Source organism: Rhamphochromis longiceps, linkage group LG20 (genome assembly GCF_057381845.1).
Source record: "Rhamphochromis longiceps isolate RC_006_pf linkage group LG20, R_longiceps_female_GT1.1, whole genome shotgun sequence".
Taxonomy (NCBI): Eukaryota; Metazoa; Chordata; class Actinopteri; order Cichliformes; family Cichlidae; genus Rhamphochromis; species Rhamphochromis longiceps.
The window spans coordinates 126,360-141,653 of record NC_140576.1 but is presented as its reverse complement, the minus strand read 5'-3'; the positions used below and the strand labels follow the sequence as shown (position 1 = coordinate 141,653).

Below are 15,294 nucleotides of genomic sequence, written 5' to 3'. Positions count from 1 at the left end.
GTAAACACGCACAGCTCGGCTGGATCTCGGAACCACCTAAAACATTTTTACGTTTGTTTGTTTGTTTTTCTACACTGTCGTGGCGGATCTCCAAATGCTTGTGAAGACGCATCTACGGATATGGGTTCTGTTGCCCTGACTCAGGACTCACAGGCTCACGCTGCCGGGATGACATGCCGTAGTAATGCTGTGCTGCTGATGCTGTGCACACCGCACTGGGCTCTCCTCAGCCAATCACGTCAGCTGACGGCGGGAGGAGGCGGGGGAAGCGTCGGTCACAGCTAACGGACCGCGGAGCAGGTCACATTCTTCGTCCGTCGAATTGCGGCATACCGTTCGGGATAATGGACTTGTAACTGGGCGATTTAAACACAAAAATCATTACCCTAAGGCGCAGTATAATTTTCATTTAGCTCTTATCCATGAGATTCTTCAGGCTTACCTTCAAGTGCTTCGTGGACTGCTTTTGAATCTCCTCCTGTCAACGGCTGAACTGACCGCGGCGCTTTGTGAAATTTTCCATCTCTTGGCTGAGCTGAGGGGTTCCAACGTGAAGCAATTGAAAAAAAAAAAACTGAGATTTTTTTTCAAGAAGGAGAAATAACAAACTCAGAAGATCAAAAAAGAAAAAAAAAAAAAAAAAAGGAAAAAAAGAGACAACTGGAGCACTGAACAGTGTGGTTGCATCTCCCTGTCTGCCTCTCTGAGCCCGCCGGGTGCCTTCTTTGGCTAGGCATTTAAAAACTTCAGCTGCTTCTGGCTAAATAAAAACAGCCAGCTTGCGCTTTTAAAAAATATAAATATATATATATATATATACACACATACATATATCTATCTATATATATATATATATATATATACATTTTTTGTGCCGCCACTCAGCAGTATGTCACCTGAGTTGGAAGAGAACAGCCAAGGTGAGTATGACGTACGACCTCCACTGCTTAAAAATGACTTCTTAGGTAGGGTACCATATGAGTCAGCCACTAGCTAAAAACATAAACACAAGTAGGTGAATTAAAGCATCCCTGCTTCTGCCACAGTTTTAACATTATTGGATGACGATAAAAGCTTCCACACACCAGCTGCGCTTAACCTGCTTCAAATCTATTATTTTACTGCATCATGCTTGTACAGAGAGGAAATATAAATAAACATGGGACCAGAAGCCAGTCATTTAAGGGTATTTGAGTCTCTAAGGCTACATCTCTAAGCCAGTGTAGCCTTAGAGATGTTCACTGGTGGTGAATACAGAAGACCCTCATGTCAGGGTATAGTCATTCAGCGTTCAGCTTATGAATTTAATGTGCCTCAAGGATATGATGCAAAATACTTAGATCTGTGGTGAAGACAGACAGTGTATACCTGTGTTGCCCGCCAGGTGCCTTCTTGGCCAAGCATTTTAAAAACTTCAGCTGTCTCTGCATTATGTCCTTGAGGCATGGCCATTTTATTTAAGGGCAGATTTTTTCTTGACTGGAAGCTGTTCCTCACACAGATGATTCTTCAACCACAGAGCAACCTTAAAAGAGAGGTTGCTCTGTATATGCTCACATCCCTTACCTTCCCCACTCTTTTCTCATCCTCTGCTCACACACCCCCTCAAAACTGCTCTGATCTGGATTCAGCTGCCTTTGAATCCAGCAAAGAGCGGCTCACTCTAATATTGTGGAAAGACACTAAGAGCCACGTTGCATTTGTGTTTGAGTGGCGCATGAGAAAGAAGAAAAGCTTTGTAAGTAGCAGGGGAGCTTGAGCTGTACCTTGAGGCGGCTTTATGCCGTGTTGTACTGCAGCACGCTAATCAGTCTGTCTGTGAGACAGAGAGAATGAACATCGGGGGAGGGTGCAGTGATGACAGTATAACTGCAACTGAATGTGGGCAGTTTGCAAAAACAAATCTCATGTATGTGTATATTAAGATGTATTACACTCCTGTTACCGCTGGGGGGGAAAGTACGTAATAACTGGCCAAGCTTGCATTGACTATTTTAATGAATGGAAAGCGTGCAGCCTCTCTTTCTCTCTATTCAGCACGAGTGTGGCCTAAGAGACCAGAGCTTGTCTGTCCCCAGTGCTGACGTGTGATGTAAAGATCTGAAACTGTATACTTGCCAGATGATGTGTTGTAATATTTTATGCTGTTGTTATATTAATGCCATTTAGTCATTTCCATATCTTTGTGCTTGTTTTTGAATCAACCCTGTTCTTCTGTCCAGGTGAAATCAGTGTTCCCCAGCTGGACGCAGGGATACTGTCTGAGGAGGAGGGCAGCGCATCAGCTCGCCCTCTGGTGCCTGTGCCTGGGGTGGGCTCAGGGTGCGATGACGGCGGAGGGGGTGGCCCAACGCAGACCCAGGACGATACTGCGGCTGGAAATGGGTCTGTAACAGTACCAGCAGCGGAGAGAGAAACCTGGACCAGACAAATGGACTTCATCATGTCCTGTGTGGGTTTTGCTGTTGGCTTGGGCAACGTGTGGCGGTTCCCTTACCTGTGCTACAAAAATGGAGGAGGTGAGCTCCCAGAGCACTGTGTAAATGTACTCTGAGTAAAACGTTAAGTGTGTATGACTGAGCAGCAGCATGGTGGCTCTGTGTTTAACACTGCTGCAGAGGGCAAGAAGGTTACAGGTGCAAACCTGCTGGTTGGCTTTCCGTATGCATTATCTTCCTAGCACAGATGAGAGACACGCATGTTTGGCTAATTAGCGATTCTAAATTGGTAGTAGATGTCTCTGTTGGACTGGCACCCTTTATCCTCCAACTGTTGTCTGGTGGGATAGGTTCCAGCCATAGCATAAAATAGATAAATGACTGGTATTAAAAGCTAAGGAAAAAAAGCTACCACTAAGAAAAAAGCTTCCATAAGAGAAAGTTAGGGTCCAGTTTGAATACATTGAAGCTCTTTTCTTTTAATGCATTCTTCATGGATGCATCATTTAAAATAACCAATTTAGGAGCTCCTTCACTTCACACTACTGGTGCCATCTGCAAAGATTATACCAAAATTATACCATGATAATTGCCCTTGTATAGCAAAGAAAAGGTGGCTCAGCTATCAGCCCTGAGGGTCACAATGCTGGTGAAAAAGTCCACCATTTAGCCACGAAACCACCATGGGACTAAGTCCTTACTGACCTCTTTATAATTATTAAAATACTATGAATACAATATTCAGCAACAAGAAATTCAACAATTTCCATGGTGATATGAATAAAGTATTTATCCATCTGTGTATCTATTTATAAAATATTATTTAATGCAAAAAAGATTACGAGTTACAATTAGCTTGGTATCAAAATGAAACGTCTATTTAAAAAAGAGATTCTGGGGAAAAAACAAAGTTTCTCAGTGATCCTTTAAAGTATGATCCTCTAACTGAACGATCATTCAGCAGTGAAAATAAACTCAGATAGGCAGAAGGACAACCGTGAAAGTCAATGCGATGAGATAAAGTTAGACAAAGCAGGGCCTGCGTGGCTGTGAACACGTAGCTCAAAAGCCATGCCCCATCATGTGATATCGCCATATTTATTATAGCTGCCTGTTGCTTCATAGGCAGACTTAGGCCGAGCTGCACTACGATCTTCCTTTTCCTTATGTTGGCATATGATGTTATTTGAGCTGTTCCAAGTCCTCCTTTCATCTGTGCCAACTTTGTTCCCTCGTTACCTGACCTGACTGCAGCTTTTGGCCTAGACTTTTTCCTTATCTCTCTTATCTCTGCCCTACCCACTTTTCATTTTATTATGAGGTGTTTAGTTGAAGTAAAACTAAATGAGAGACTGTGTGTCTTAGTCCAGCCCTTTTTGTCTCCCATCTATGTGTCTTGTGACGAGTGGCTCTGATACCCACCTTCTGGTATCATATAACAATAGCCTGCCTCACACAGTCCACCCCCCTGTGTTCCTGCCCAGCGCTCATGAGACAAACAAAGGTGCTCTTTCCCACCCGCCTGCTGATAAGGAGGCATATGGATATGTCACACAATAACCGTCCTGTGACTGCGCCCCGTCCTTTCCCTCCGCGTCAGCACAGTAACATCCGCTACAGTACTTCACTTTCCACCTTTGACCAACCCAGGGTACACCTTGTAACTCAACAAAAAGTATCCGATAAGAGCTGAGGCTTTAAGTGAGCACTGCTTGTTGGTGAAACAAGGACACGCTCCTCTGGAGACAATAACAGGTGAATACACAAAATTATTGCCCAGACAATCTCATCGATTTATTTGTAACCCAGCTGTTAGGCCTGATGTGTCCGGTTTAGCTATGATTAGAGAGGATTTACTTAAGCCTATTAAGGATGCAGTTGCGTGATGATTTGGCCAATTTGTTTGGGTATGTCAGCACAAGAATTTTCTCCACTCATTCCATTCAGTCGTCCTATCGCATCTTTCTCCCCTTCTCTCTCTTTTCCTCTTTCTGCATCTCTCTCAGTCTCCCACCCCTTTCTCTCTTAGACTCTCGCTCACGAATGTTTCCTTATATGGCTACAGCCCTCTCCTCTCAGAGAATCACATAAAGAAAAATGAAGCGGATGAGAGAGAAATTGTAAAGCATTTGCACAGCGAACCAGGTCAATGCCTTTGTGTGTCATTTTTGTTATTTGTTGAACCTCTGACACGTTGATGTCCCAATTTTTCTGCCAGCCTCTCCGGTAATCTGTCCATCTTTCCCTCCTTTCTTCTTGGCCTCTTTCTGCTCTGCGTCATAGCTGGTCATATGACTCCACTCCCATCTGCACGCTGTGGTGGCATAACCGAGTTATGTTTATTACTATTCCACCCAAATCATTGCAGGTAGATACAGGGAAGTAAATTCCTTGTGCTGCCTTTTTTGCACCTTTTTGCTATGTTTTCTTCTTCCTCATCAGAGTAGGCTACAGTGTGAGAATTCAAAATGAAGTTATTTATAGAAAACACTTTCTCTGAGCCAGCTGCTGCCGATCAAAACAAAACAAGTCCTAGATGTCTCTATCAGGACTAATAATTCCCATCTGAGTCCACTGTCGTCTCACATTCCCATTTTTCTGTCTCCTCACCTTGCAGTTTTTGAGTTCAAGGACAAACTAGTGCAGTTGCCTCTGCACGCGGGAGACATTGTCTCCCACACTGACTTTCAGCGCAGCTTTTATCTGTGGGCTTGTCTGTCCTCCTCCCTGACTCCCCCCCCCCCGTGTTCTGTGTTGCTTCTTCCTCCTTTTAACCGTTTCTTCTTGAGCTGAACGTTTAATTACGATGAGCCTTGTTGGTGTGTGTGCACATTCTTAAAGACATTAAACATGACTTTCATGTCACGTTTTCTGCCTGTTTCATTGTCACACATATTCAAAGAGCCTGAATTTGTTAATCCTGCAGTTGAAATTAGAATAAATTATAATATGAATTAGTTGAATTTAATGTTAATGATATAATTAGTTGAAGATTTGAAGATATTAATGAATAGCATTTAATTGTCTCTAAATATGCTTCCTAGCATAACGTCTGTGGGAGTGCGGCTTTGCTAATTTTCTTTTTCAAAGTCAGTCCTTGGTCTATTTACATTTTTAAACATGAAAAAATTAAGTAATGTATTTCTCCAAAGTTTCTCATAGTTGTTTAATTTAGCACATGAGGCATTCATTGTGTTTATTAAACAATATTAATATTACAATAGTACAGTATTGAACACTGTTTCTACCTGTCCGTGATGAATATGAGTGCCGTGTGTTGCAGGGGTTTTCCTGATCCCTTACTTGTTGATTGTGTTCATCGGGGGCATCCCAGTTTTCTTCCTGGAGATTGCCCTGGGACAGTTCATGAAGCAGGGAGGGGTCTCTGCCTGGAACATCGCACCCCTCTTTAAAGGTACGTGCAACACATTTATCTGAAAAGCTATAAATCTAGCCACCATTTTTTGATTTAGAGCTCACCTCTCCTCCTTCATTAGGTCTGGGCTTGGCCTCAATGGTGATCGTGTTCTTCTGTAACACCTACTATATCATGATCCTGGTGTGGGGCCTCTACTTTCTCTTTCACTCTTTCACTAACCCACTGCCCTGGGCCACCTGCGGACACCCCTGGAACACCCCCAACTGTACACAGGACTTTCGACGCACCTGCCACAACCGCAGTACTGCCCAGCCTGCTCTACCATCGTCTGCCTCCACCAACTCCAGCCTCTTCTCCTCCGCATCTCCGCTGAACCTCTCCTCAGCCCAGCTCCTCCTCAATGGCAGCTGCATGGATGCTGAGGGCCTGCGTTCTCCTGTCATTGAGTTTTGGGAGTATGTCATCCCTTGATTAAGCAGGCTTTCTGCAGTTTTTAAGTACATTTTTAAGGCTGTGCACACAGGTTTTTTTTTTACCAGTTGCAAAATGCATCTTATTTTAAGTTTTGCTGGCATTTATATGCCATTTGCAGGATGTATAAGGAAATATAGTTTCAACTGAAATCCAGCTGTGCACTTTATATTTGAACATTATTTACCTCATAGCTTTAAATGTCTTTGTTGTGTTTGGAAACAATGTTTTTCACATCTTTTGTTCTTTCTTCTAGACGTAAAGTTCTTCGTCTGTCTGGAGGGCTGCACGAGCCCGGTGATATAAGCTATGAGATGGTGCTGTGTCTTATAGCCACCTGGATCATTGTTTACTTCTGTATGTGGAAAGGAGTTAAATCTACTGGCAAGGTAAAGTATTTTCTGCCTGTGCAATACAAAATACATAATGTTACAGGGCTGAGTGCAGATTAATATTTATATCCGTTAGTATGCTGCACATAAAAGGTTGTCAGGGATCATGGAGTGCAGTCTAATTTTTGAACGGCTTCATGGAAAGATTTAAATAATTGCAGCATTTTTGCCCTTTGACCCCAAATCAGCTTTAGTGTAATGTGGGGATCAGTGTCTAGACTGAAACACAAATTACTCTAAATATATGCATACTCTTGTTCTTTTAAAAGTTAGTCATATTCTGTATATCTTTTCACTCGGGCTGCAATCCCTAAATCTTTATTATGTAACACTCCGCATACAGACTGCTCAGCCTTCCGTTTTGTAAAAAAAAAAGCCCATTCCTCATTCTTTTGAATCTCCTTATGCTGTAGCATATTGAGATGTGTGTGTTTGCATACTTGTGTCTCCAGAGTAGCCAAAGCTCATAGAAAGAGGGGAAAAATAATGAAAGCCACTGAGCCAGCCAGCTATAAGCCGATTAGTAACTTTCCACCATGTTTGAAAGCTGGAAAGGGGCTTTTCTGTCCATGTTCTCCCCTAGATCAAGGCAAATATGTGCTTTCTCACTGCTTTGCTCTCACCATACTGAAGCTTGGACTTGATTTTTCTATAAGGTAGCAAGGTAGCAAGCTGTGACTTTCTCTGTATAATGTGACAAAGACTGCATTCTGAAAAGGACTGCCAAAACCCCCTGCTATTGCAGGAGGTTTACAAAATATCTGGCTTTCCATTTACAGGCTACCTTTTCTCCAAAGTAATATGACAGGCCTCATTACACATCTACTACAGGAAGGACCTAATGGGCTTCTACTTATGACACGAGTATTTGCAAAGCAGGTAATTGTTTAATCAAAGTGATAAAAACATGCTTAGGCCCAGCTAGATAAGCTGATGAACCATGTTGATAAGCATTAAGCATTTCCAGCTAACCTGTTCATTTAATATGAGGGGCCCAACTGTTTAGTTTTCTCCTTTCACTCAATGCAAGTTACTGCACAGTCTTCAAACTTGACCTCCCCACCCCAAGTATGTCCCAGAAATGTTCCTAAAAGTATTTAGAGGTGTGCTTAACAGGTCTTGTTTTTATCTCTCTGCAGGTTGTGTACTTCACAGCTCTCTTCCCTTACCTGGTTCTGGTTGTTCTTCTTGCCCATGGGGTCACTCTGCCTGGAGCATTGGATGGCATTGTTTATTACCTGAAACCAGACTGGTCCAAACTGGGAGAAGCACAGGTTTAACTTTTGCATAAGCTTTGCTTTGGATAAGAACTGTTCAAATGACATCTAAGAAATGTAAGTCAAAACAAATTTGGGGGGAAATTACTCACACGTGTCTTTTCTATAATAGGTGTGGATAGATGCCGGCACTCAGATTTTTTTCTCCTATGCCATCGGACTAGGTGCCCTGACTGCGCTGGGTAGCTACAATCGCTTCCATAACAACTGTTACCAGTGAGTTTATACACAACATAGAATCAGACGCTACTGTCACTGAAAGGGGGCCAAAATCAGCACAAAGTCATAGCCTGAATCTGCATTCTGCTTCATGTGACTGTGGACTTCAGTACTAAAATAAACCAAAAAAAAATGTATTTCCACTACAAATAGGCTTTCTTTCACTATACACCCAATGACAGGGAGAAGCGCAACCTCAGTCTGACCTTGCTAATGATCACATGAAGACCCAAAAAGATCTGAAACATTCCCTCACTTGCACTTTGAATGCTTTATTGTAAGATCTGATCTTTTCTCTGAACACCACTATGACTATTAGACTAAAACACTGTGCATTAGAAGTCTGATCGAAGATTCACAGTCATAAATAGTCGTAAATATATAAGAGATCTATTTTATCTTCAAGCAAACACCCCTTTATGCATTTCCAACAAATGTAGAATATCAAGTATGCACTCAATGAAAACTCTCACATGGCTTCAATGAAAGTTTTCATTGGTTTGTAAGCTTGCATATGTTTAGCCAGAAGAGACAGATACGTAAACCTATTAAGAGCCTTTTGAGGTATTTGGCTACACAGTAGTAACAAGGATTTTATTTTTGTAAATCTCAAGCACGTACTTATTTAGAGGGCACTTAACGGTATGGGCCACATTTTTTTCCTCTCTTGACCACAAGTTGAAAAATGAGTTCACATGAGAGCTTTTCAGCCCTGTTTCTTACACACATTAAAGTAGGCCCAGAAATAGATGGCAAGATTTCTATAAGCTATTCTTAGAGTTCAGCATGTAGTATATTTTGCATCTGGGTTACAGATTTCTTGCTTTAAAAGTAAAGCAAACATAGCTTGATTAATGATCTGTTTAGGGATCAAACTATCAGCATCTCCACCTGTTGGTTCACCACTTATATGCCCCAAAGTGCACACACTGCCATAAGAGAATCTTTTACTGACTCAGGTGTGAATTGTTTAGAATATAGCAGTCAAAGGTCACAGTCCTTGTGACCTCGCAAAACATATTCCTGGCCATAATGCAATAATTCCTCTGCTGATTCATATAAACACAGCCTAAGAATGCTAGCTGTGCACAAAAACAGCCAAGTAGTGATGCAAGCAAGAATAACTGGATATTTCCATATATATCATTTAATATTTATGATCATTTGACATATCTCTTCAAGCTATGACAGGAAAATGCAGTTTTATCGAGCAGTTTCTGGTGCCTAAGTTGCAAAGAAACAGCACACTGTTTTGCACCAAAGTCCTGGTCCAACCAACCTTTTGGCTATGAGGGCAAAAACCTCACACATGCAAGGGGGTGAGAACCGGCCAGTGAAATTTGCCCCTGTAGTGATGCTGGCAATTATTTTATTTTTAGCCTGTGGCGATAACCTGTTCTGGATTGAGCTTGATAAACCACTTATTGAGCTTTTTTCAAAAGTTTAATCATTTACAAGCGTGCTACAGGTATAGATACAGGTATGTATTTTTTTTGCCTCGCTAGCCAACACAGGAATTTCAAAAACGGACACAGAGTGAAGTCTTCAAGGGAAAAATTCATATAAAATAAAGAAATAACAGATATAAATGACAGACAAAATACAGTTTTTTTTGAAAGTCCATCTATAAGTTGTGGAATATTAGGAAATGTAAATAAAGTTTTAGACATTTATTGTAGATAAAGTTAACATCACTTTTTAATAACCAAAAGATGAACAGTTCTAGTATTTTATAAAAAATAAGTAGTTTATTAGAGTGAGTGATTGGATCCTCTGAATATACTTACACAGTGTTTACACATAAATAGTAAGCTAAAAAACAAAAGTAAAGTTAGGCGTGGTTTTAGATAGATGGTAGCAGCTCTGTTATGTTGAGTATAACTTTTTAAATTCAGCATTTAACAGCCATGTTTCCTGGTGTGTGATGACAGTTACAGCCTCAAAGAGCGGCTCCATAAAGAGCGGGCAGGGATAGCTCAGTAGGTAAAGCGGTTGCCCCGTGATCGGAAGGCCAGGGGTTCGAATCCCCTGAACGGCTACCCTGAGGTACCCTTGAGCAAGGCACCATGCCCACACGCTGCTCCCCGGGCGCTGCACTGGTGGCTGCCCACTGAGTGAATGGGTTAAATGCAGAGAAGAATTTCCCCACGGGGATCAATAAAAGTGTACATTATTATTATAACTTTAAGTTGTTTGAACAGGTACGGTCTTATTACGGACTGCTTTCTTAAAACAAACTGTCATTCTGACTTGTTTTGATTGTTTACATCCACACACATGCTTTTGTGCGCTGCCTCAGATTCGTACAGATAGTGTTGACTGAATGGACTGAATTGCTGTTGAAAGCATTTGTGTAACAGTGTTATAATAATCATCACAATGCAACTGCTGTTTGTACATTCTTCATATCAGTCAGCATTCTTGGTTAGACTTGTCAGAATAAACAAAGGAATCCTGCTCACCGTGTAGGCAGATAACAGAGACGTTGTTGACGTAATACTCATTCGAATCTCCTAACATCACTGCATCATAGATATCGGATATTTTCCTTTCATTCTGTATCATCCGTGACCTTGAGACAGGCTTCTTTGCTCTCTATTCTCCACCTGACAACTGCAAAGACAACATCTGCTTTTAGAGAAATTGCTATTGATCCCCAGTTTAGCTTCCCGGCCCATCTCTACTCTCTATGCCAGTGTCTTGAGTCTCTGACACAGGCCTTATGTTACAGCACAATATAATGCATCCTTCTATCTCATTTCATTTATTTTATGTGATAGTTGCCTTGTTTTTTTTCTTCTTCTCTGTATTTCTGTGTAGGGATGCATTTGTGCTCGCTCTCATCAACAGTGGAACCAGTTTCTTTGCCGGCTTTGTGGTATTCTCTGTGCTGGGTTTCATGGCTACAGAACAAGGAGTGGACATCAGTAAAGTAGCCGAGAGTGGTATGAATACACCTTCCCCCCTGAAACGCTGTGCAATTTGTATTAAGTAATAAGCATCACCAGTGAGAGCCACATGTCCACAGTGATGGCTCTGTTTCTTAATGTGCAGGTCCAGGCCTGGCCTTTATAGCCTATCCCAAGGCTGTGACTCTGATGCCTCTGGCACCGCTCTGGGCAGCACTTTTCTTCTTCATGTTACTCATACTGGGGCTGGACAGTCAGGTACTAATGACTGACTTTCCTTTATATCATAATTTTGGAGAAAGAACTCATCTTACACAAGATATATACTAATTTTACTTGAATCTTACGTGCTTTTATTTTTTGGTGTCAATCTAATTCCTTCTCTTTTTCTATCATTCTTTCATTCACCAAAGAGAGACAGAAACAGCCTGAAATACCAGTTTTAGGATTGCATTTCTCAGCTGCCTGTTTGTTGTGTGTCTGTTTGAGCCACTGCCTACATCCATTGTTTTACAGCCCAGGGATTTGTCAATGAGCTTCTGTGTGATTCACACAGAGAGCGTCTGTCTGCTCTCCATTCATTTACTCTCATTTTCAATTCTCTCCCTTTTCTTTCCCTTCTTTTTTTTTTTAACTGGCATAGCCTATGAATATCCTGCCATCTCTGTTAAATAATGTAAAAATAGCTTCGCAGCTGTTATCTGCTCCACTCTTTATGGTTGCTGTATTATGTTTCGAAGAGATACGCATAAGCATTCTTTAACAGGGAGACGGCTCATGATAAAATGCTCACTTGCAAACTTTTAAGTGTCACTTCACTGCATCTGATGTACAACGATTGTCTGAAAGAGGAGTTTATAGCGTAGTTGGTGGGATGACACAGCGTCCACCTCTGTACTGGAAACAAGAACTAGCTCATTTCTGCACCTTTATGGATATTTTTGTGTGATATTTAATGTGTCTGTGATATCAGACAAAAATACTAACACACACAGAGTCGAAGAATTCTCATTCACTTTTGTTCCTCTACGTTCCCTCTTTTTCATTTCCAGTTTGTCGGGGTTGAGGGTTTGATAACGGGAATCATGGACATGCTGCCCCCAAAATCTGCCCTGGGCTCGCTTCGGCGAGAGGTAGTAGCTGCCATCTGCTGCATCATCTGCTTCCTCATTGACATGTCCATGGTTACTGAGGTAAAGTCAAATTTTTGACTAAATGTCATTTAGTTGTATTCTTCAGAATTAGGTATTTTTCTAGTTAGCTATTTGTAGATTACTAATTATTCTAATTAGGTAGATTTAATTTCTTACCAGTCTTGTAGTAAAGATAAGTGTCCTTTATGGAGCTTCTCAACATTTGCATCATAACCTCCTTTTACTAATAATAAAATGTGCTTGTTGGAACTTGTAATTGGAACTGTAAACCACTCTTAGAAACCAACTGCTCACATATTGGCCCTTTTAGCCTTGTACCACTGCTGTGCTCCTAAATTTGTTAGAGTGAATGCATTCTGTCATTCAGACATAGCTTTCACTTTAGATTTGTGGAAAGATTAACGGAAGGAACTGCATGTCTGAAATGGGTTATGAATTATTAAAAGGATGGTTCTGATGGTCTTCTGCTCTCACCGTTTCTATCAGGGAGGGATGTATGTCTTCCAGCTGTTTGACTACTACTCTGCCAGTGGCATCACATTGTTGTGGCAGGCCTTCTGGGAGTGTGTGGTGGTTGCATGGGTGTATGGTGAGACAGCGCTGCACAAACACAGCACAAATTATACAGACTGCACTGTCCAGGGCATTCTCACAACATCCTTACATTACCCTGTCAGGCGCAGACCGTTTCATGGACGATGTGGCTCGTATGATCGGCTATCAGCCCCTACCCTATATGAAGTGGTGTTGGTCCTACATCACACCTTTTGTCTGTGTGGTACGTGCTACTTCATTTTTTTTTAAGTAAACTGTATCTGCAAGTGGAAAACTAGTAATATCTTGGCATTCATATAGGGAGTGTTCCTGTTCCATGTGGTTAACTACAAGCCCCTGACCTACAACACAGTGTACACATACCCCATCTGGGGTGAAGCACTTGGCTGGGCGCTGGCCCTATCCTCCATGCTCTGTATCCCTGTCACTGTTCTCTACAAACTACTGCGCTGCAAAGGATCTTTGCGGGAGGTCAGTGTTCATGGGTGCTGGCATGTCTGTTCACTTGCATTCTCCTGTTTCTGTTTACTTTTGATCAGTAGGAATGCGTCTCCTTGGATGTTGCCATCACTCATCTATGAGTTATTTGTTCAACTGATTTCCTCATTAATCATTAAAGAGGACTTATTGCAGAAAACTAAATTGTCCGTCCCGTCCCAAAAAAACCATCTCATTGTGTTTTTACTCTGTAGCGCTGGCAGCACCTAACCACACCAGTTTGGGGCAGACATCACTTGGAGTACCTGGCCCCTGAGAGTGAGGCCAAACTGCTGCCCCCTGCAGGAACCAAGGGGACGCTGCTCTTTGAGAGTGTCATCTGATGAGTTGAGCTCCACAGAACAAAAGGGTCATCTTTGACAGCAGCAGACACGTACATACGCGAACAAACTTACAGATTAATTACACACCCTTCCACTTTAAAACTGTAAGAAAGACCTGGACAATGGACCAAAGATTAGATTGGAGAAAAACAACCATGTATTCATCACATGCTGATATACCCTCTGCTCTGTTTTCTGACTCTACCTCGCTGGCTTGCCCCTCTCTTTCTGTCCCACTCCTGCGTTTGTGCTGTTCTGTCCTGTATTGCTTTGTCTGTGTGATGTAGTTTGTAGTTTGCAATATCTTCCCTTTCCACGCCTTCCTGTCCACGTTTTAACAGCCTCACTCAACCCAAGCAGTCATGCCATCTTCAATGAGCATAAACTTAAAAGAGTCTGATGAGTTGTTTTAAAATTAAAGACCTCATATCTGCTGCTGATAATGCCACGGTCTGAATGCTTATGTGTGTAGATGCACGTATGCCTGTGCCCTTGTGTTTATAACCCATGTCCCGTGCGTGTGTGCGTGTCTGTGTGAACGGGTGTTGCGTTAGACCGTGGGTCACGGTCTGTGGCGATGGTATTTTCCATTTTTATGTAACATTGCCTTCAGCCATTGTTTCCTGCCAACTGTTCTCTGTGAATTAACTGTACAAAAAAACAACTTCCATTAGTTAAAAACTAAAATTATCATGACAAGCAATGCACCACCAATTCCAGCTATGTATTATAAACTAACTTAAGTATCCAGTGTGTTGTACGGTCTGTGAATCAGTGTTAATATTTGGAGGGGATGATGATTATTATTTCCATGTGAAGAGAAGGAGAGAAACCTCTGGGTGAGCTGTTTAAAGAGCAGGAGGCTGGGATGACAGAGAATTGCTGTGACGCCTGATGAGATGCAATAAATGGCCAGATAAAGATGGATGTAATGTGTTTTTATGGGTCTTTATTTACATTCTCATTCATTTTTATTCAAATAAGATATGTACAGAAAGTACAGAAAAACAAAAACAAACTCCATAGATGTTCAACAACTGAATGTTTTCAACATTTTAACCTTTGTGTTGTTCTTGGGACATTTTGTCCCTGTGGACCACAGGTGTATGGAAATCGGGACGATTGTTTAGTATGTAAAAGATGGATGAAGCCACTGTGATGTCATTCAGTGGTCTTTGGACTGTTTGTTTTATGGAGATAAATGTTTAACCTCAGTTTGCTGCTCCGTTTGGTCTCATTTCATTAACCCTCATAATGTCCTCCCGATTTCCATACACCTGTGGTCCTCAGGGACCACCGTTAGTTAACATCCAGGTAGTTAAAAAAATAGCTTAGGCCTTTATCAGTGTTCCTGCAGGCTCATCATTTATTTTGTTAGCATCTCATTAATTAAGAGTCATAAACATGTCTATTATACAGTTTACACATAAATACACATTGTACGCTGTCTAAACATTTGTGCACTATCAAATACAGTTCCTACATTTTTGAAAGCTAAAAAGTAAAAGATGAGGGAAAAAAGCAGGCAGTTATCAGCACACAGACAGCAAATCATATTCTCATTTAGCTTCTAAACAGGCGCACTGTTTAGCTTCTGATAGGAGCAATAGCAGATGACACGCAGCCCAAAAATAGAAGGGAGCTCAAGATGTCAGAGCAACCACACATGTAAATAATGA

At 41.6% G+C, this 15,294-nt stretch overlaps 1 protein-coding gene across 1 annotated transcript; it reads left to right on the top strand.

The window, feature by feature from the left end:
* The first annotated feature begins 268 nt into the window (after nucleotides 1-268).
* Nucleotides 269-14,537, top strand: LOC146644506 (sodium- and chloride-dependent creatine transporter 1). Its single transcript, XM_085394983.1, has 14 exons — nucleotides 269-920; nucleotides 2,223-2,519; nucleotides 5,722-5,853; nucleotides 5,936-6,272; nucleotides 6,545-6,677; nucleotides 7,820-7,954; nucleotides 8,070-8,173; nucleotides 10,997-11,121; nucleotides 11,231-11,343; nucleotides 12,138-12,278; nucleotides 12,726-12,828; nucleotides 12,917-13,017; nucleotides 13,095-13,265; nucleotides 13,487-14,537. The coding sequence occupies exons 1-14, from the start codon at nucleotides 890-892 to the stop codon at nucleotides 13,613-13,615; spliced, it is 2,052 nt and encodes a 683-aa protein (XP_085251109.1). The 5' UTR covers nucleotides 269-889; the 3' UTR covers nucleotides 13,616-14,537.
* The last annotated feature ends 757 nt before the right edge of the window (nucleotides 14,538-15,294 follow it).